The sequence below is a fragment of the Astatotilapia calliptera genome, chromosome 19 (assembly GCF_900246225.1).
Source record: "Astatotilapia calliptera chromosome 19, fAstCal1.2, whole genome shotgun sequence".
Classification (NCBI taxonomy): Eukaryota; Metazoa; Chordata; class Actinopteri; order Cichliformes; family Cichlidae; genus Astatotilapia; species Astatotilapia calliptera.
Genome location: NC_039320.1, coordinates 27,098,786 through 27,122,025, shown reverse-complemented (window position 1 = coordinate 27,122,025; position 23,240 = coordinate 27,098,786). Strand labels below are relative to the sequence as shown.

Here is a 23,240-nt window from a genome sequence, read left to right as displayed (position 1 = left end):
GTTATTATGGTAAACCGGTTTGCATTGCAGATATTCAAAGATGATTGCTTTAGCCTTTTTTCTTCTGTAACTCTGACTGGAAACATTACTATGCTAGAATTATTTTCAAATTAGCCTTCACTGAGAATACTTCTTGCTAAAGAGGTCCAACATGACATAATAGATAAACCATGGCAGATATTAGCGGTGTTGATCCACACCTATCCACGGGTCAGTGGATGTGAATGTTCTTTTCAGATTCTTATCTGGGATCTACAAATCTGATCCCTCTCCTGTAGCCGACCCCTTCATAGTGTCCCAACATTATCCAGCTGCAATCACATATGAGCAAAGTGAGGACTTGGTTCTTTAACCTCATCAATCTAAACACAGCTCACAGAGTCAGCGTCTCGCCACAGGGAGCTCAGATACACGGATGACTTCACCCTTAACTTTAGTTCCATCTCTGCTGGGCTTAATAAATGAATTTGAGGCCAGTATGAGGAGCCTAATGGAGTAAAGGGAGGGGCAAATTCCCCAAGAAGACCCCCTCAGGGTACAGAGACTTTGATCTATCTCGTGGTGTGTTAAATTTTTAACTTCTCTCACAGAGAGGAGTGTTGATCTTTTGGCTCTGTTTTTGTTGTAGATATGACATGATTTATAACTGGACCTACTGCATTCACCCAGTTTTTCTCACCATGGATATTAATTTCAAAATAGGGGAGGGCCGTGTCTTTCGCACCATGTGGAATTGCTCCCCACGCTCTTGGCTAAATTCAGACCCTTCATTTGGGAAAAGAATCCAGTTTCTTTTCCTGATCGTCCACTTTTGCGTGTGTACCCGTTAACATTACTGATATGACAAATACGTCGTAGTGACAGGCTGAAAAATGGAGAGGTCGAGAAAACGAACCTTTAAATTTTCCCAGAAGTCCAAATGTTTCTTTTAGTACATGGTTCAAAATCTCAGTGAATGCTAAAAGAACCTATTATCCATTGCTAAACATTTCAGTGTAGTCCTATCCGAGAGCGGCAAATAGTTGCATCTGAAAAAGGGATTTCACATGGATAGTTTATCTTAACAAACTCTCGGATGTGGAATCCCCATCTATCTGTCTGCTTTGTTTTTGCCAGACCTGACGTTCATGCCTCCAGAGATATGATGCCATCATTAATCATTGTGTCTTGATTCATGGTTTATTGCTCAGTTTAGCATACCGTATTATTTAAAACGATTCTATTGTAAGGGTTTTAAATTTGAGCCTTCTATGCCTGCTTCTTCCATCAAGAGCCAGGGAATCATTGCAGGGTTGTCACGGCATAAACCAGATGCAGTAGATCAGCTATTCTGGGATTGTTTTTCCAGCCTGCTGGTTTGCTAGTGCTTTAAAAGTGCGTTATCACCTAAAATAGTCCTTGTGTCTGGAAGAGATGCATTGGATGTGGCCTTGCTGTTGGCATATTCAGTGCTGGCCTGAAACCTGCTCTTAATGGAGATGATAGCTGTTTAGGAACAGCTTTCTGTTTATTGCAATGACCAGACTTAAAAGCTGAATATTTCTTTTTTTTTTTCTTTGGTTTTGTTCTATTTCACATTTTTGTTAGTAGCAAAAGTAAAAAGGAAACGAGCAGTGAAAATACATGAGACTGAAGGATGATTGGCCACTCACGAAACGGAGGATGGGAGATGTTTTAAAAAAAGATGTGCTGGTTTAGAATACATAGAAATCTATGCCTAAATGCATTTAGCTCATCATGCATATCATGAGAGGGAAGAGCTGTTTTCAATTTGCTTGATCCTCTTTGCAGCTTGATAATATTTTCTGTCTTGATACACGATACCGACAGCATAAACAAAAAAAACTGTTGGTTTTATGAAATCCCCTTTCATGTGTAAATACAAAAAAACAAACCAGACCAAAACAAAGACATGTAGCATTAGATTTCACTGGGAAGCACAATTACAGGCGCAGCACTCTTGTCCTATTTGCCAATACAGTATTTTTAATGTTTAAGTTGGTAGCCGACAAAAAACACAGCTCGTACGAGCTGCTTTAGAGGAATGACAAGATTTTTTTTTTTGTATTCTGCATGACAGCAAGTTTAGATTTTAAAACGGAGGGAAGTGATGCCAGATGTGATTGGGATACTTCACAGTTTGGCCAGTTTTTTGCAGAGCAGACAAGATAATTTGTCTTCCATCACAGACTCTTTCATCTCGCATTAGCCATGTGGCTGAACATTTGCTCAAGTTGTGTCCTTCACAGGACTTTCACACAGATGACAGACTGATAGAAAACCAAGGACACATGCATGCAGGAAAAATAAGATGCCAAGTATTATTTCTGATTTCTCTGATATTGCACAATTCTTCTTTCTCTTGTGAATAGATAAGGTTTTGATTGCTTAGGGAGTTATTGCATCGAGCAGGGCAACACAGTCAACACAGTGTAAATCTCTGTCAGTGAATAGCTCATTCTCCTGCTTATCCTGAAGTTTACTAACGGACTCTGGTTAGCTATTGATAGCCACCTCTTTGTGCTTTAGCTGTGCTTCAAAGTCCACTTTACTCCAGTGCAGCATTCATGCCTCTACTGTGCATGAAATTCTGCCGTGCGTGTCTAATTTTGGCCACCTCTACATAATATTATTGTGTTGCGGAGTCCTGTATAAGCTGTAGTTTCTCTAGAAAAAATGATACAAACACATAAAACAATGTGTAAAATAAAGAAAAAAGCAATCTCATCATACGAGTATTTGATGTTTTTATTTGCTTTGCACAAAAAATACATAAAAACAATTTTTTCTTCAGAAGGAAAAAAACATTCACAATGTGTTATTGGCAGAAGTCTACAAGAAACGGATATATAAATGTTCCCACAAACAGTGCTGTTTCTGTTTTGGACTGTTTGCATAGAATTCAAAATTTATTGCTTGAAGAACTTATTTTGGTTTCTAGATTTTGTACCATGACCCGTGGCGCTCTTAGGAATTTGACTTCTTCTGGGTTTTGTGCCACATCCCATCCCGATAACTCCCCGACAAAGCCGGAGTGAGGCTCGTCTCGACGTCTCCTCTGTAGGTTTGAGGAAAACGTATGGACGAGTGTTTCACGCGTGTTTCACGCGTGTTTCACGTGTGCTTCCCTTTGCTCGTGTGCCAGTGTGTGAGATACAGCATGCATTTTTGCGTGTTGGGTGTATTTGGGTAGAAGGTAGTGTTTAAAGCCTCATCAGAACTTTTGCTACAGTAATGATGTTTCTGGTCCTCCTTCTCCCTCAACACCCCCTGCATATGTGGAAGTATCAAGTTACCCTTTACCACTTTTCTTCTCGTGCACTGCTCACCAGAGCATTGAACGCTGATTTGCAGCTAAGAAAACAGCCTGCTTTGGCTTCTTTTTTTTTTCATTTTTCTTCTGAGGTCTTGGACCTGTGGCCTGGCTTGGTCGGTAGCCCAAACTGCCACCACTGGCTGGCTTTTATTGGAAGCAGGACTAAGTGTTTGTTTTCACTGCCTTGTTGGGAATGAGAGATGGGGGGTACCTTGGTCTACCATTGAGTGGGGCCTCTCAGATGCGTGCGGAGTAAAATTTGCCCTCTGCACACAACAGATTGGCAAGCACGCCAAGGCATCGCAGCTCCAAGGACCTTGGATTCCAGTCGTTGCGTTTCTTTTCTTAAACACAACAATCTTAAGTCTTAACAGCCGTCGTCAGTGCCGTGATGTGTGGTTTGAAGAATTAAAATAGCTAAGGGGAAATGTGAAAAGGTTGAAAATGTCAAGCTCTTAGTTTAACATGAGACAAAGTTTAATTATTAACTTAAACACTGGATCTGCCTCTGCAAAGGGTGATTGCTTGGAGAACATTAACTTTGTTTATGTGCCCCCTTTTCAAACAGAATCACGCATACTTTTTAGTAAACGCTGTGGATCACAGTGCTCTAGGAGCATATCCTGTGCCTTTACAAAGTGTACAGTGTTCATCTGTGGTTTATTATTCATTGTTTGAGATTCTGCATTCCAAAAAAGCAGATATCTTTAGATTTATCCGAACATAATGAACAAAACAATATCCAAATGTGATGATTTCGTCTCCGATCAGGATTCTGGACAAGATGAGGCCCTTATTGCTCTCTATATTCCAAACCTTTAGTAAAGCCTCTCCGAGACATTTGGCTAATCTCTGGTTTATTTGTGCAGTTTGTCCATCACCTGAAGGACATCGTCAAGGATCGAAGGACCCAGGTCGAGGCTGAATGAAAAGCCACTGTCCTCATCCTTTTGTTGTCCCGTAGTTTTGTCACAGGTCTCATTAAAGTCTTCATCCCCATCTGAACCTGTGCTGCCCCATCTGGAGCTATGAGTCTGATTGGAAGAAGTATTATTCCCTCTTTGGTACCCATCCTCTTTTTCAGCATCTACATTTCCTTTCTCGCTGTCCAGCAGGGGCAGAGAACTGCATTTCTTCCTTTTCTGGGAGTTATTGTGCTGGTGGTCCACAGACAAGTCAGGGGTCTTTTTGCTCTCAGTCTCGTCCAGATTCAGACGAGGCGGCTTTGGAGGCGGTGAGCAGGCCAGAAAGACGTTCTGCTCACTTCGGGAACTTTGTAAAAGCAGGTTGTGACTCAGCTTTAGAAAAGACAGATCTCCAAAGCTGTCGGCATTGTTTCCAATATGAGTGATGTGGCGGAAATCGGCGAGCGGTAGGCTGATCATGTTGACAGACAGAACCTCCTTCCTCTTGGAATTCCTGCTGGACCAGCGTCCAGAGGCTGGATTTCTGTGCAGCGATGCTCGGAGTGGCATCCTAGCAGATCTGGTTGAGATTTGCTTAAATGTTTCAGTTTAATCTTTTTTGTTTTTAATGTATCCTCAAAAGTCTTTGTAGTCTCTTTCTTCTTTGTTCAATTTGTTAGGAAGTTTTGATAATTAAAAGCATAACTCCATCTGCAACGAAACACAAAAAGAGAGTATTAACATTTTAACAAATAACAGTTTGATACCACATTTCCCGCAGCAGCATGTCATCCAGGTTCTCTCTTATTCATGCTAGAACATGAAGGAGATCTGTGCTTGTGTTTGTCGTGTTTTTCAAAACCAGATGTAAGGATTTGACTGTGTCTGTTAGCTTTTTTTAAATTCACATCCATTGTGCAGCGATTGCACCTGCTAGCCTTGATTTTCATTTAATGAAATGCAGCAATTATTTGGCAGCGCAGGGATGTTCAAACAATGCTTTGAACCTTTCATTTACAAATATTTACTTTTCAAATCCCCTCTTTTCCGATAAATGCAGGTGTGGTCTGCTGCACGTCTTCCAGAGGAAGTCTTCTAGTCCATTTAAGACTTCCAGTAAGAGAGTCAACAAAATAAATAAGAAAAAATGCCAGAGTGGTAATTGTTATCCTGTATGCGGTGCATTGTCTTCACTTTCTCACAACCTCTGTCAGAAATTATGATAATAACTTCACTTTAGAGCACATGTTTATAATTTCCTCAGAAGTCTAAATAACTGGGATACAATTAGTTTATTTTGCTGTGGTGTGAGAGGTATGCCCCGAGTCTGGATTTGAAAGTTATTTAAGATAAAATCAAATACAGCTATTCCATAAACAGCATCGCACTCTAGGCATTATCTTAGAGGATCAATCTGTTTTTAATGTCTTTTGGAGGATAATATAATCTTGAAATTTCATTTCCACCAACAAAACCTAAAACCTCTTGGTCACAATGACTCGAAAAAACAAAACAAGAAAGCGTTTTCACTTTCCGTGACCAGTAATGATTTTAGTGAGCGAGACAGAACTCAGTTCATCAACGCAGGCACGCCGATTAGATAATCTCCTCTGTGTCTGTGATTTTTAAGCCTCCCAACAGCTTTGCCCACAGTTAGATCTGTGTTCGTGACTTGAAACACTCACTCTGTAAATTTGTAAACCACTTCGGCAAACAGGTTTTGTTGGCCTGTAAAGGTTTTATCGGCACTTTAGTAGCAGCGGGAGATTGGAGCGCGCGGACTCGACTGCATTCCTTTCCAGACATGTCAGTTTGGCCAAGGAGGAGTCGTTGGGATTTTAGCCATGAGTATCGTGTTCAGGAAACACTTCGTGGCCAAGTTAAAAACTAAAGAAGCTCATTAAAACACAGTGGCCAAGAAACACGTTTTAAATGATGGTTCCGAACGCTCCATTAATTACACATCTCGAAGACTGATAAGGACTCAGTCTGCTGAAAACTTTAACCACAATTAAAATAACTGATGTTAAGATCTTTTTCCTGCCGTGCAGTTACTTTAGTGAGAACTATAACAATAATTAGACAAAAAAAGAAAAGATGTTAGTTTTTACCTGTCTTGCTGGGAAAATCAAGGATAATTGAATCCCACACACACGCACACCCGTCTCTGCCAGGAAGCTAGGCTGTGTGTACCTGCACACTCTCACAAACCTTCCTTTGACATGACGGGGCTTGTCAGCTGTTACAGACAAGATCTCATTGAACCACCTCGAGACACAGAAACAATGTGAGCTACAACAGTCTTTTCCTCATCGTAGAAGAAAAGCTAAAGAAAGTATTTATGTACCATTTCTTACCCTTCTCTGCTTCAACGAGTGTTTTAGATAATCCTCGCAGAAAGATCTTTTTGTGTCTGGCTGATGAAAGTTATCTTCCCCTAAGTGATAAGCCAGGTGAGGTCAAAGTATAAGATTGTTAAGAGATCCAGGTATTTCTTAGTTGACATCTGAAGTCATCCCACCTCCAGTCAGGAGATTATATCATCCTGTTTGCGGAGTGAGTTGGCCTTTTAGTCGTAGGTGTTACAGTAAGTCCTGCTGGTTGATTGGCTGCACCCATCACCTGCGGGTGAGTCGGCACAAAGCACGAGCTCCCGGTTTAATTCCCATGACATTGAGAAAGGCAGAAACTGCCGTGCACGACTTATTCTTAAAGCCGAATGGTGTGACTGAGAGAAAGGAAAGGGGCAACGTATAGTTTGAAGTTTGAAGAGGTTGGTCATGTACAACTGATTGTGTTTTAATAAGAGTGTGTGAGACTGTTATAGATTGTGTGCTTATCTGGGGAAAAAAGAGGAAGTCCTAGTAAGTGAGAAACCGGTCAGCCCTAATCTCTGTCTTATTGTCCCTCTATTCTGCTGATTTCCTGATTTCCTGTCTGTTGTTGAGTTGAGCCCACTCCAAAGACTCTTCTGCCTGAGTGGAGGCCTGTAGCTATTCTGTGTAATCAAAGCTCAGTATCCCACACAGACATGTATGAGCAGGCACGCTGGATTTCACAAGAGGGATCACTTGCTGCATTTCTAATTCTCACGCCTCCAGCGTGTTGTCTTTGCTATGGAATGCTATAGTAATGGATAACACAAAACTGTGTCAGAGCAGAAAACGTTTGTGCGCTCGCTGGAACGTGTTTGCGTAAAAAGGTTTAAAGCCTCAAAGTTTCAGTAACACTCACTGCTACGCACTTTGATTGTGAGCCTTTTTTTGGGACTATTATCTTCTGAACAGTTGCATCTACCTGCGTGGTGATGTTTTAAAGATAACATATTTCATAATGCTGAAATATTGCCATGTGTTGGAGAAAGCTGTAGATCTGTGTGCAGTATTTGTTTGTTTTTGCCTTCCTCCCCAACCCTAAACATGCCGGGCGTGAAGGACAAATCGTATTTTTTAAGCGCTCCTTTGAAATCGATCCAATAAACAACATACGTCCCGCCCTCATCCTCTCTGCTGCTCTGCAACTCAGGACCAGAACAGTCTGCAAGAGCAGACACAATTACTCACGCAAATGAAATTATCATAACATTTACCCAAGGCCGAAACAGAACATTTTTGAACATCCCTCTTCTGAGAAACCCCCTCCTTCTTCCACCTACAACCACAAAACTGCTTTCATGCTAGAAGACAATCAGGGTGAAGAGCTAGTGTTATCTGTGGTATTTGGGTATGACCTCACAAGACCTGCTGTCTGACCAAGGTTGGGCTCAGTTTGTTAGCGGTGCTCTCATGCTATGTAGCCTCTGGGCTTATGCGTTTAGCCCGAACTGGATTTCTGCATAAGCCTCTTTTCTAAGGCCTGACCATAGTGGGCAATGTGGTTTGATGCAGCTATGCCGGGCCTGAAATCTGGGATGCTGCATGTTTTTGTTGTTGCAGGATAAAAAGTGTTTCCAGATATTGCTTTGACTGGCGCAACGATTCCAAACTGAGGCTTTGGTGGATATTCTTTTGGCTCTTTGTTGTATGTACTTCAGCTTCCGCTGATCAAGGCCCTCAGACAGCCAGCATTTAGAATAGATTTACTGCAAGATTTGGCTTATTCTTTTATATGAAAAAGCTTTTTTGTTTTATTGGCAAATACTGGACATTGGGCTGTGATCAAATTCAGCGTGCAATACATCAATGAATTAACCAGATTATTTAGCTTGTAAGACTTGTTAAAGTAGTCATTCCCACCTGTCTGTATTTTGTATAAACAGTTTCTAGTAGTTTTCCTTTTATCATTTCTGGTGGGAATGTTTAAATATGCATTTGTCATCATCTTCAGCATTGTTGTCGCTGTTCGTCTGCAAAGTTATGACTCAGTGATTAGCCGTCTGAAGGTTTTCCAACAGAAACTTGGCTGTGGGATTGCTAAGAGGAAGTGCAGACACTCGCTTGCATGATTCCAACATGACAGAGATCTGACACCGAAGCCCAGGTGTTACTTTACTGAATACCAAGCGCACACTCACCAACACATATGACGTAGCTAACAGTAGCTTCTAATCAACACAACAAAGTCACGTCAGGTCCAACACAGTAAGCGGATGGCTTGCCTGGGTAAAAACAAATATTCTCTGATGAGGTAATGCACTGCGGTGCCAAATGTCACAACACAATAAAACAGCTGGATTATTTACGTTTTGAGGTTTTACACCAAAGTTTGTCAGTCAGCGACAGAGACATTTAATGTTTTTGAGTTTTTCATTTGTGCGTGTGTCTGTCCCGGTATCATGATTGTCAAAGTCAAACGTGCTCAGAAAAATTGAAAAATAAAGTGAGTAGAATTTGGTCATCCAAGGTCACTGAGGCCTGATATTCTTCCCATTCTTGCAAACACAATATTTCAGGAGCACCACGAGGGAATTTCATCATAATCAGAATCTTTTACTGTCGTTATGCCAAAAACACAGAAAAATCATATGCTCTGCTATTCAGTGCAAGGAAAGCAATCTAACTATTCCCAAAAAATATAAACCATTTTAAAAGTGTTTCTGTTAACTGATACATGATAAACAACATAATATGTACGTGTATGTGTGCTCGAGTCATTATTAATAGCACAATTTTAAAATTTAAGGCAGTGCAACCTCATAAAAAGTTATTTGTTTGGGGTTTTTTTTGGCCATAAAGGAATAATTTTTACATTCATTATTACATAGTTTGCAGAAATATCTGATTGGTGGCATTTTATGTCTCAAGTCAAAGGTCAGCTTCACTATAACATAATGCTTTATGACACTTTTTTGCATATACCAACTCGGGAGCAGAAAATTTCACATTTGGTCAGACACAAAATTGCCTATTAACCTTAACGCAATTTCATTGTTCTTGACAATGACAATAAATAAATAAATACTAAATACTAAATATTGCCCTAAAAAGCAGCCTTGCCTCTGTCAGTGCGCCCCAGGGTGGCTGTGGCTGCAATGTAGCTGCCATCACCAGTGTGTGAATGTGTGGATGACTGGATGTGTAAAGCGCTTTGGGGTCCTTAGGGACTAGTAAAGCGCTATACAAATACAGGCCATTTACCATAAAAAAAATTGTTGGACCTACACTACATACTGTATTACTTTATGAATATGGGCACACTGGGATGCATTCTGCAGTTTGATTGGTTAGTGGAAGCTTACACTCACAATGTGATAATGTAGGTTTGACTCGTGGCACTATTCTACATTCAAAAATGACCCGAGGATGTTTAACATATAGTATGGTGCTGCATTGTCTTTCATTCAGTTTCCTTTAACTCATTACCAGATCTTTTAATAAGGGAAAGCTATATTAGCATTACTATTATCATATTATGTAGTTTATGGTTGCAGTTTTGTGCTTTAAATAGTACTTTGCATTCTTTGTTACACAGAATATTGAAGACAAAATTGTTATGGATTTTTTGTGTAGTTATTGCAGGATTTATTCCGCAGGATTTCAAAACCCATAAATTTGGAGGTATCAGTAAAATCTGAGGAATGTTATTTCTCCTGACACTGACTGATTAGTAATTATTGAATGATGGCTGTGCGTTTTAGATTAAACTGTAGATTTGTAGAGTTAATGTAAACAATACATACTGAGATCAGTTTTACTGGTTTTGCTTACTTTACACATTAATTAGTGTAGATAAGGAACACATGCACAAACAAAGTAAACAGAAATCTGCAATTGTTGTGCCATTTTCTTTCTTTTTTTTTTCCTTGTGTAATACCTCGGCTCATTTTTTGACATCTCCAAGGTTCAGATGGTGTTCTTGCAGTGCCCTGGCCTCCTTTGTTTTAATAGCAAATCTGTTGCAATCAGAGGGCTTTTCCAGGAAGGCTGGAATGTGAAAGACATAATTTTGCTTTTACAACAATGTATTCTTGGATATTACAGAAACCAAACCCCCACATTTCCCTATTCAAGGATCCCTGAGCTCATCCATCATAAAGAGAAATGCCAGGGCACCAGGAGTTCAGGTCTTTGCTGCCATTTCTCTTTTCACTGTTTATATCCTTTACTTTTACAGATTCCAAAGGCACTTTTCTGACTCCACCCTGCACGCTTCTATTCTGTTGAATACTGTGTATACCCATGAGCGTAGTTATATAGCTTATATGGGGTGTTTGAGTACAGCAAAGCTAATATGATTGAGCTGATGAGCTAATATAATTACAACTTTAGCATTTTAGCTTTCGTTGTATTTTTTTAAGTCCCAGAAATGATTTAGATGACAGACTGGAATTATTATCAAACATTATGAAACTTCGTTAGCTACCTGCATCCATATACTGGAAGGATGCAATGCACAAATACACATGCTCGCTAATTAGTGCTGATTAGCAGATTAAAAATATAGTCACCAAAACTGAGCCACACAGGTCTTGTATGGTCTCTGCCATAGCAGGCAGTAATAATTATTTGATAATTTCATTTAAAAAAAAAATGGCATAAACACCACAAACATAGTTGAGAAATCCAGTTCAGTGACTTCAGTTAGCTTAGGTGAGCAGGGTCGTGTCCAGGATTTGTTTTGTAAATGGGGTGGCACAGGCGAATCAAGAACAAAAAGGTTTATTACTTAAAACGTGGTGCTGCACAGTGTCCAAAATATAGTAGAAAAAAGAGAGTATCCCAAGTTAGAAATACTTCAAATACAAGTATATTAAATTTGTACTTTAGTAAAGTACTTGAGTAAATCTACTTAGTTACATTTCTTATGGCTCTCTCAATACTCTCATGCAAAGATGTTGGACATTGTAAGACTGGCAGTACACTATGCCAATGACATTGGTATTGGGGGGCACCAGCATCCTGGTGCCACCCCATGCCCTGTTCTGGATACGCCCCTGCAGATGAGACCTGGTAGACAGCTCCTGTAGCTGTCAGTATACCTGGCAATGTGGAAATCAAAGCCGTACCCTTAATTTTAAGCCTCAACAGTATCCAAATGGACAAGTTATATAAAAAAACCAAAACAAAAAACACCCACAATACAGTTATGAAAGGTTCAACATTTGTCTTTCCATCATTATCGAGCAACAAACGTATTATTTATTTTCCTGTTCCAGGCCGCAAACATGTTTTTTAAAGCTATTACGTTGAACTCTATTGAAGCTGACTTGGTGTTGGTACCAGTCATTCCAGCAGCTATGTTTTTTTTTTTTTTTGCAGTTTAATTTGGCTGCTTTGATCAGACGTACATTTTCTGTCAAATAAAGGAAGTTTGTGCATTGCATGAGAGGGGCTAAAAACAGGAAGTACATTTGGGTCTCGACCTCTGTGGTTTGTTTGTTCTTTACTTGCAAAAGCGGTGTAGTAGAACAAACCTTTGGGGTTTTATGTCTGCTGACTTCTGTAATGAATGTTGATTAATCCGCTACCATTTAGAAAGCTTAGGTTTTGTCTGCACGAGAATTTCACCTCGGCTCCAGTGATGCATCTGCAGTAAGGCTGCCTCTTTGTTTGTGTTAGCATGAGCGCTTGGGTACCTTCACATACACACACACGCCCAAACGATCTCTATACTGGTATTTGCCTTTCATAAATCACAGCTCGGTGACACACACACAAATACAGAAACACACACTACGCCACCACACGCCCGCCAGTTAAATAGTTCCTTGATTAACTTCACCGCAGTGGATCAGAGCACACATTTTAGCTGGGACCACAGAGCAGGCTTGTTAAAAAACCCATTCTTAAGCTTTGGAGGACTTTAAAGTCACCTCGGCACTGCAACCGTCTAGTTGAAGACATGTGATGCTTTATGGTGTTAATGAGTGATCCATTTATCAAATTTGAATTGGTGAGCCGTCAAGTTGCAAGGTTAAAAGCTGTTAAGCGTGAAATGGCAAGATTTTAACGGAAGCTGTTTTGAATAGATGTAGTTTCACTTTACTCGTGTCCGCGCTTGTCTGTCTCTATTAAATGTACAAACACCTTTTCAATCACTTGTCCTCACACGCTCGGCGATCTGACAACTTGTGCTGCGGCCACCTGCGCTCCTGCCATGCCTCCTGCCGTGTGTGGGAAGGACTTTTAAGAGCGTGTGTGTGCTGCTTGACTCACAGCACTTGTGGTGATCATGATGTCATTACTGGCCTGGGGTCAGGCTGGGGTGTGCTTTTTCGAGGCCTCGCCATGCGCTGATGTCACGTAGCTAATCCTCAGCTTGTTTATATGTATGCATGTGCGTGTGTGGTTGTGTGTTTTACTACTATTCCACCTCAGCGGTGGCCTTGAACCCTCCTGTCTTGGCTTTGTACAGTGGCCCATTGTTTGTGTTTTGTGGTTTCCCGCTCACCCCGGATCTTGGCGTTAAGGCACCAAACACCCACCCGCCCCTACACACACACTTGCAGACACACACAGACATAGACATGCACATGTGTACCCACCAAGTGTTTAGTTACAGAGTGATGCACTGGCTAAATATGTATATTGTAAGTTAACACCCGAGGCAAGGAAACTTCCCTCATTCTGAGAAGAAATGCGTCACACTGCCCATAAAGCACCTGTTAATGCACAGAATTCCCCTACATCATTAGTGTCGTGCAGTCTGCCCATGATGCCATAATCATGCTGGGCTGAGAAAAAGGCAGACCAGTTCTAAAAGTTTTCCTGGTGCACTTCAGCATTGTGCCCAGTAGGGGGCGTAGCAGAGTATGGTTAGATTTGCTGTATAGGCAGGAGGATTTCCACAGCTTCTTGTATATTTGCTTGTGTTTTGTTTAATTTTAAGTTACAAGAGTTGTTTATTTACCTAATAGTGTTCGCGTGATATTTCATAGTTACGTGTCAGACGGGGGCTTGAGCTCACGTTATTGGAATGATAATAGCAGCTTTCCTCAATCCAGGGGTGGCGTAGGGGGGAGTGAGGGTAACGTCCCCCCTCACCGACCCTCTCTTTTTTTCTTCTTCCTCCACACTAGACCCTCTTTCTCCCCAGCACACGGATGCTGGAGTCCCTATGATATTTTCCAGATGCCTTAGCGAGTGCATCGACAAAACTTACCACTCATCAGATCACTCCCCGTCCTTAATGCACACGCTCACTCTCTCCTGCAGCTCACTGTCTTGTTAAAGAGACACTTCCTTGGCCCAGCAGACTTCCTTGATATAATCTGTTCAAAGAATGGCTTTCTTTGTGTACACGTGGTCTTCCTTCCTAATCAGTGATGGGATGATGGTCTCCATGAGTGCCTATGTTTGTGTTGCACATACAGTATAAGCACAATCCTGGTGAATTTTAAATTGAAGTTGTCAGATTAAAAATTTTTCTTAAAGTGTTTTCTCGTTTCATCACAGTTTCTTGTTTCTTGTGTTTCGATCTTGGTTGACCGGTGTGTGGCATTGGTCATTGCACAGATGTTTGTGTGTGTGTGTGTGTGTGTGTGTGTGTGTGTGGGTGTGCAAGCCCTTTTGGGCTGTGTTCCACCCTGCTTGATTAGCCATTAGCCAGTGGCTGCCCTCTCTGATTTCCCCCCACAGTATGATAATCCGTCGCCATCATCATCCAAGCCAAAGCCCTGCCAGCAACTGCCAGGCCCAATTCCAGCCCACATTTTAGGTTTAATGACCTAAGGCAGTGGAATTACCCCATCACAGTTTCTCTGTGGGCTGCTGTCTCATGCATGTTCACCATGTCGTCATGCAAATGTTAACTGAGATGAGAGCATGTGTCCAAATCTGCCTCTCTGCGCCGCACTCAAAGGCCTGGTTGTGAAAGCAAACAGAAACTGGACATTGACTGCATTTTGGTTTTTTTGCGTGTGTGTGTGTCTGTGGTCAGCTTTGAATGAGCAACATGATGTTGCGTGTCTAACACAGTCATCTTTCCTCCACTGGAGGCTTTCTGTGTAGAGTTTACATGTTGTCGCCACGTACTCCAGCTTCCTAGGACATGCATGTTAGGTTAAGTGGTGATTCTAAATTGACCCTAATTGGTGTGAATCTGAGTGAATCTGATTGTGACTTGTTCTCTCTCTCTGTCTTTTTTCCTTGTGTTAGACTAACAAACTGTACCTCTCTTCTCGCCCATGTAACAGCTAGGATAGGGTCCAGCCGTCCCGCAGCCCTGAATTAGCCAAACGTTGGATGGCTGCCTTGAAGGACTGTTGTCATGATCTAAAAATCCAAGATGTTTGGCTTTTCTTACGACTCTGTCGCAGGATCACAGGATCGCTCCACAGATTTTACACTTCAAGTTCAGCTTACTTGTGAGGAGGACTGCACAGACATTTTTTTGTAGCTTTATACATTTTTTTGACAATTCTGAGAAATAGAACTCTCAGTGATACAATCAGGATTATCACTGTTTAAGCTTGGACACCATACATTTATAACGGGAATGCTGCTCACTGATGAAAACGCTGCTGCTTATAAATAAAATTAAAGGGTTTTTGTGGCTTGAACCTTAAGTAGAACTAAAAGTTGATCTGTCATGAAATCTGATAGAAACTACTCTGTTGAATTGATTTTCTAAATCAACTGATTGTCTAGTCTATAAATAAATCTTCTTATGAATCTTGTTTTTGTAAGTCCTACTAGTCTGTGTAGCTCTGTTTCACATTATGATAATATCCACTTTTTTGTTATCACCCCTTTAGGCTTCCCTGTCCAATGAGCGTGACTACGAAAGCATTGTGATGATGAGGATGAGGCAGGCCGCCGAACGTCAGAAACTCATAGAACAAATGCAGAGGGAAGACGAGGAGGAAGCTGCCACGTCGTAGCACCACAGGACTCAGCTCGTTACCAGCACTGTGAGAAATATTAGATGTAATCCTGCATCAGGCTTTAGTTTCATAAAGCCTCTTATTTGTTTTTATTATTTTTTTGTATGTAATGTGATGTGTGGCAAAATAAACAATTTTCATAAACAAACAAAAAACAGTTTTTGTGTCATGGCCTTTCCTGAGAAGAGATGTGAGAACCAGCAGGGTTTGATGCACAGCTGGGTAGTGCCAGATAGTAGATACAAATTTGGAGATTTAAAATGATTTAGACTGGAATGCATCTTATGACTATGTAATTGCACTATGGTGTGTGCATTACAGGCCTCTGGGGATTGATTACTGGTCTATTGGTCTAAGCATCACTAAGTACTAATACATTTCTAGGTATTTTTTTTGACAGAAAGTCTTTATTTATAGTGTTGTAATATTTTATTATCCTTTTCTTTATCCAGGTGAAAGTCTAATTAAGATTTAAATCTCATTTCCTAGAGAGAGCAGGCCATCATGGCAACAAAAGTTACAACAAATACAACACAAGTTCAAACCAAATACAACATTTCATAGAAACAAGTGAGCACAAAATATGCAACAGCAGATCATAAAAACAGTCACACTGACTAAAAGAGTTATTCTCTCTGTCCTCTCCCTCCTTCCTGGAAACAGGGGCGGCATATTTAAAAGCTTTTTTCCCAGTTGTCTTCTGATTTTTGTTACAGTCATTTGTATGACATTGTGAGAGCGAGGCTATATTGGATGTGGCTTTTACACATATAAACACACAGATAAGAGGGAACCAGCCCAAGGAGAGATTTATAGATAAAAACCAACCAATGAGAAAGTGGAGATCTACAGAGATGGTCAGGATTTCAAGAGCCAGTAATAAAACGTAAAACACAATGGTAGACAGTATCTAAGCTTTTTAGATAGTGGGCAGGTGCATTCATAAAAAGCAGGTCACCACAATCCAATAAAGGTAAAAAAAAAAAAAGTTGCATAAAACAAGTGTTTCATTTGCTTGGAGAGAGAAACAACTGATTTTTTTTAAAAGGTAACATAATTTCAACTTGGACACAAGCCTTTCAATGTGAGTTTAAAATGACAAATTCTGATCTATAATGATACTTAGATACTTATAAGATGTGACCATTTCTATTTAGGTCCATTAAATGGTTTTAATCTCAGGAAACGTTAATAACAACTAACATGAAGTTGGATTTCTCTGCATTTAAAACGAACTTAGGTTGAGTTAAACGGAACTGAACAAAATCAAAGCCATACTGCAGAAATTTAAGGAGTTGTGCTGCTGATGGAGATGAAGAATAGATAACTGTATCATCTGCAAAAAGATGAAATTGAATGTTTGATAAATTTTCAGAAAGGTTATTTATATAAAGAGAAAAAAGTAATGGCCCTAATATGGAGCCCTGAGGAACTCCTTTGGATACTGGGCAAAAAGAGGGAGAACACCCAGCAACGTGGACACATTGTGTTCTAGCTGACAAGTAATTTGAAGACCAACTTACAACATTTACAGACAGACCAAAAATCTTTAGTCTGTTTACTAAAATGACTCGGTCAACTGTGTCGAAGGCCTTCGACAAGTCAAGAAAAAGAGCAGCGCAGTATTCTTTGCAGTCCATTGCATCATTAATGTCGTTCAACAGTTTAATAGCAGCGGTAATGGTGCTGTGTTGTTTTCTGAATCCTGACTGCTGTTGGTAAAGAACCGAATTTTGTCCAAAAATTCTTTTACTTGTTCACTAATAAAGTTTTCTAGAACTTTTGCTAGAACACACAATTTAGATATGGACCTGTAGTTATTAACATCTGAAGGATCACCTTTTAACAATGGGAAACCATAGGCAGATTTCCATATTGCAGGGATCTCAGTGTTCAAAAGGCTGAGATTAAAAATATAAGTTAGTGGTTCTGCTATAAAATCTGCAACCAACTTAAGAAAATAAGGATCAAGCTGATCTGGCCCTGCAGGTTTATTTGGATTCAACAGATTTAAGGTCCTCTGGTCTTCAAAGAAATTTGGAAGAGAAAAGCTGAAGGATTCCCCCCCTTGAATTTCACAAGGGGGGAAAAAAGGCTGCCATATAATCAACTATCCATCCATCCATCCATCCAAAGATTCAGTTTGAGTGGTAAAAGAGAGAGCCTCCTGTTTATTAGGCAGTTTTAAATATGGATGTAAAGATTCAAATAAAGACCTGGAAGAAACAAAAGACTCATTAAAGCAGTTTAGAATTTCACATTTTTCCGTCTTTTACAAAAAAAGCTGGCATCTCATTGGTAGTTTTGTCCCTATAAGAACATGTTATAATTTTTTTTTTAGGATCGTTAAGATGTTCAGTAGTTTTTGAAAGATAAAATTCTGATTTGGCTTTTAATGAAGAAGGCTGAACGATTTCTTAGCTGTCTAAAAATCAGCCAATCTGCCTCAGATTTAAAATCTCTGGCATTCATTTAGGGCCAATTTCATTAAAATCTAAAGTGGACAGTTTGTCACTAAGTGAATTTAAAGCCTCAATAATAGCTGAGGGGGGTCTCTAACAACCTACAATAGAAATAAAATGGTCCTTAAAAAGTTGGAGCTTAAATGCAGGAAAGAAAGAAAGAAACGGTTTAGTAAAAGATTAAAAGATACTGAAGAATAACATGGAATTAGTCTTTTACATAAATTGCAACACTAACACAATGAAAAAAAAAATTGTAGCCCGTTATTGCAACGTCTTTGCCAGTAATTGCTATTGTTAGCCAAGTTTCAGATAATGTAAGAATATCAGTATCCAATGCGTTCACCCAAATTTTTCACTAAGTCCAGTTTAGGAAGAAGATTAGTGACATTTAAATGAATAATACCAAGTCCCAATCTAGCTTTAAATCACAAGGAACATTTAAACATTTGTAATCTGGACCAGGATTAGGCCGTATATATTTCCAGATAAAAGCAGCAAAAGAACAACGAAGCCTTTTTTTAGAAGTATCACAGACTGATTTCTCTTATTGCTCAGTCTCTTTGGGAGGTGAGAGCACAGGGAAATAAACCAGTCATATGGAATAAATAAATGAATTAAATCAGACAGACTGAGATCTGCACTGATGTTCCCTATGAGAGGACTAGAAAATGAGGTTTATCTTGCTCTCCAGACTGTTGTTGTGCCTCACGTGGACAGAGAGCCCAAAGAGATTGGCCTTGCTACACCACACATAATCAAAGTTGCATAATGCTGTAATTTGCATCTGTCAACCATTGTCTGGTTCAGTGTGACTACTCACTGCCTCATTATTCAAGCCAAACAAGTGTGATGTAAAAAAAAATCATTCTTGTCTGCACTCTCATTCAGAAGCCCTGATCCAAACCACAGACTCTCTGGTGTAACTACGTGGAAATCGTTTTTTCGTCCATGCTAAACCAGTAATCAGGCTGCGATTGGAACACAAGGTAGGCTTTTATGGAATTCTTGTGGGCTTGTGTGATGAAAAGTGAACATACTAGAGGCCCTCCATTATAGAGTTGGTGGTTTAGATGATTTTTCCCATTTCTTTGTATTCACTAGAGAAATTGTCTACTCCTGGGTCTGATCTTTGGTGGACATTGAACATGTGCATTTTCTATGCAAATCCTTTATTTTATAAAACTCAAACAAATGGTAAAAAAAAAATAAAAAAATTACTTCTTCATGGATCTTCAAATCCAGTTTTTATTTTGCGACTGACGAGAGTGAGTAGCTTTGTGTAATTTACACGCCATAGCAGTTCCTTGTAAACACTTGCTTTGAACAGAAGGTGGTTGTGGCCCTCCGATGACCATGTTGGGGATGTCCTCTCCCTTTATCATCATGCAAACCCAAGAGTAAGAGAACCAGTGTTCAGAGCAATCTGAAGCTTGAGCTTTTGGGTTATAGAGATGGTGTGTACATCAACTGACCTTCTTATTGTAAACATGAACATTCACCACAAAATGTATATACAGTACACTGTGCAGCAGGGGTGTCAAACATATGGGCTGGGGGCTAGAATCTGATCGACAACGACTCAAATCTGGTCCATTTATATTTGCATGGCCTTTGAAAATGTAAAGGAGGGCATAAATGTTGGAACTTTAACTGTATTTCCTTAGTTTTTACAGCTTTTACTATATTCATACCAAAACAAAGTAACTATGTAATAAACAATTAAGTGACAGGAAAGTACTTTTTTCAGTTTCTACCACAGTTTCTTTTCAGAAACAGTTTTCTTTCATTACAGCAGCATTTATTTATCATGCAGAAAAACCGAAACTTACAGTTTAAAATAAACGTCTTTTTTAATACATTCAAATATCTCAGTTGTGATTTGGTTCTTGTCAGGGACCAAGCAGTAAGGCATAAAGGACACAGGTGTTTAATTTTAAAAAAGGGGGTTTTATTGACCCAAAAATATGAAAGATAATTAACAAAGCCAAAAAACTTAAACAGGCAGACCAATAAAAGAGGTCAACTCAATAAGCTAAACTCAAAATAACAACTAACGAAACCACAAACAAGCATAAGACAAGCTGACCTTCTGAAATGACACACGGGTAACTTAAATACTGGCTTGGCTAAACCAAATGGCACACAAGGGGGGGAAAAAAGGCTGCCATATAACCAACTATCCATCCATCTATTCGCTTCCGCTTATCCTTTTCAGGGTCGCGGGGGGCGCTGGAGCCTATCCCAGCTGTCATAGGGCGAGTATAACCAACTAATACAAAACAATTAAACAAACTTGAAACAACCCCCAGGCAATGAAACATGTGGTTTTGTCCAATTAGGCTGTCAGCAGTACTTCAGCTCTTCCAGCCCTTTGCCACATCTTTTGCCAACCAGGAAGGAGAAACCAAACCCCAGGTAACTCAAAGAAAGAAAGATATATTAATATAACATAAAACAGAACTTTGACATTGCAGTGTTAATATGTGTGCACGCCATATAAACATTTGAAGGTGTGACAGAAAAGAAAAGAAACAATATATTGGACAATAAGTAGAATATATTTAAAGTAGCGACTGCAAACTTAACTAAAGTGAAGCAACTAGTGTTGAGGTGTGGAGCTTACCCTGTGTGGCTTCCCATCACAGTGCTATATAAATAAAAGTGAACTGGTCTGGCCCTTCATATCAAAGTGGGTTGTGTGTGGTCCACAATGTAAAATGAGTTTGACAGCTCTGCTCCGCAGTACATATACAACATAAAAGAAAATGCCTTAATATATTAGTGACTTTGGCTGAGCTTTAACGTAATTAATTAAATCTGATTGGCAAGTTAATGGCTATTATTGTTGAAGAAGTGAATTTTTTATGCGTCTGCAAGCAAGTACAGCTGCTGAAAAAAAATGTTCATGTGCAACACTAATAGATGGAGAAAGAGCAGAAATGGGAGAAATATTTGAACTTTTTTTCCCCCAAAGGTGAGCACTGCTCAGCAAGTGACATTTGATAAACTTGAAATTTAAAGTTTACATGTGATGTCCTGATACGCTTTACACTTTTTAAAATCATTTATCGGCTTTCTACATCACGTTTTTCGCTAAATTATGTTTTCATGAAACATCTTGCAAAACTAACTGTAGCGCACTAAATGTTGTGTTATTCAAAGGCTGCATGAAAACACCGGGCAGTTTAGTGCAAGCTGAACTGTTAGTTTGCAGTGATGCACGAAGTTGTACTGGTTACATCTCGGTTACTGTTACTTGGTTGCATCAGCGATTGCAGACATCAATTTATTTTGATCGATGAATTTATATTTACTTTCTGAAGTCTGTCTTTCATACTAGCTTTATTGTGTCTATGGGTTGGAAATCAGCCATATAGATCATGAAACATCTGAGTGTATTTTCATGAATTCATTTGGCTAAATCCACAAAGAGCAGTGAATATCCTAGTAGCGGCAAAATGCCGGATCATCCCAGTCTGTACAGGAAATATCACTGGAGGCCACAAAACAGCTTATGTGACTTATTTGTAAGTAGTTCTTTTCACCACGTTACACAGCTACACCCAGTCTAGGGTTCCCCCACCTGCCAAATCCCACTTTAACACCTGCTTACGTTCCTAGCTGCTTTAAAGCCCACTAATTAACACATTTTATTGTGGGTAAGTCTAATTGTGAAAAAAATAAAAGCAACACTCTGACAGGCTGTTAGGTGCTGAACTATTTCTTGGCAGATGACTTTCTGGAGTCATGCCGTCATTGTGAGGTAACCAGTGGAGACTCTGGGAAGTTACTGGTCTGAGCCAAGAAACAGTCTGGCGCATAACCTAATTTGGCTCTGGCTTAGGCCTGAACCCACAGACACAAGCTTTATCAGCCTTCCTATCATCCAACTGTTGAAGTTTTTTTTTTTTCTTTTCAAAACCAATGCACCATTGTTTTAATCATGAATTTAAAGCCCACCCTCTTGATGTAGAGCTGAGCTTGTTTCAGTGCAACCAAACTCACTCGCCCCACTCCACCCTTGGCTTTCATGGATCGCGTCATAACTCAATAACCAGCGTAAATTAAAGCTAGAAATTTGGTGTTCTTTTTCTGACAGTGGCCTCAAAAACAAATTCTCACACTTCTGATTTTGTTGTTCTACAAGCAAACTGTTGCGCAATAGGCTTATGTAATACGTATCCAGAAGATTCTGTATTGCTCATTTAAGTTCTCTGAAGTGACGTGCTACCTCTCTGTGACCCACATAAAGGCAAGCCTTACCGTGCCAGACTACTGTGGTCACCCCTGGGTTTCGTAACAAGGTTCGAACAGTCTGTTTTTCCCCTGTTCCCTATGGGGGAAAACTATTGCATAATCGCGTGTCTGCATTTGCAGGCCTGTGTGGCGGTGCTTTCTCCTGTCATTGTGTTATTTAGGAGCCACAGTGCAGCTTCGAAACATCCAATCTAGCCATCCATCTCCCCGCCACTCCTGCACCACCTCACCGTGGCTGTTACACAATGTCCAGCTGTGGAGCACAGCAGTGTGTTGGGAGACATCTGCGCCTCTCCTCCTGCAAAATCCCCTCATCACATGGTTTTGTTTACGCATAGCTGCTTTCAATATCCCAGCGATGTGAACAAAAGAAAAAAAAAAAACACAAGGGGAACACACAAACTCTGTCCAAATGACACAAGGAAATACAGTCACAGGAAATGCATTCGCCACCAACTCTGCCCCAAGCCCACAGTGGCTTGTGCTGCATGCAAACCAGGATGGATGAGCCTGTTGCTCTGTCATATCACCAATTATGGCAGCGGCACGGAATCCTCACGGTATCTCATTGCTTCCCATTTTCCTCACATTGTCTGTGTCGAAGCAGTCACTGCGGTGTACCCAAACAGTATCTGGAATGTCTGCGGTAACAGAACTGGGAAGCACCGTCTCCTTTTGATCTTTAGCAGGGAGGTAGATGCTAAGTCATGTGTGAGGCAGCAGGTCTGGTAAGAGTTTGGCTGTGAGCTAGTTGGCAACGTTTCTGGTTTGCGGGCTAGCGATCCAGGCTGGCCCCAGACATTTGTTGGCAGACCCGAGGCTGTAATGAAACCACCCAGAGTGTTTTGGCTCTCGCAGCCAGACTTCTGCTCTCAGTGTTCCTGCGACACTAGAGTCTCATCTTCAAACGTGTAGAGACCCTGTAATGCTCCACAGAGCTGTAACAGCCCACGACAAGTAACAATAATGTTTACCGTGTTTTATTTTTGATGTCCTGTATGCATCTGTTTTACAGATTTTCAGACGATTACACA

At 40.3% G+C, this 23,240-nt stretch overlaps 2 protein-coding genes across 2 annotated transcripts in view; one reads left to right on the top strand and one right to left on the bottom strand.

Annotated features, from left to right (window-relative positions):
* dnajc17 (DnaJ (Hsp40) homolog, subfamily C, member 17) overlaps nt 1-15,604 on the top strand; it is a 38,936-nt gene extending 23,332 nt beyond the window's left edge. The window contains exon 11 of the mRNA XM_026151924.1: nt 15,356-15,604. Within this exon, the coding sequence (XP_026007709.1) occupies nt 15,356-15,481 (126 nt within the window). The 3' untranslated portion in view covers nt 15,482-15,604. The remainder of the gene's footprint in view (nt 1-15,355) is intronic.
* Nucleotides 2,774-9,602, bottom strand: LOC113011998 (cdc42 effector protein 3). The gene is made up of 3 exons (XM_026151925.1): nt 6,579-9,602; nt 6,333-6,489; nt 2,774-4,932 (listed from the first exon to the last, which is right to left on the bottom strand). The coding sequence occupies exon 3, from the start codon at nt 4,789-4,791 to the stop codon at nt 4,174-4,176; it is 618 nt and encodes a 205-aa protein (XP_026007710.1). The 5' UTR covers nt 4,792-4,932; nt 6,333-6,489; nt 6,579-9,602; the 3' UTR covers nt 2,774-4,173.
* Nucleotides 15,605-23,240: the final 7,636 nt, after the last annotated feature.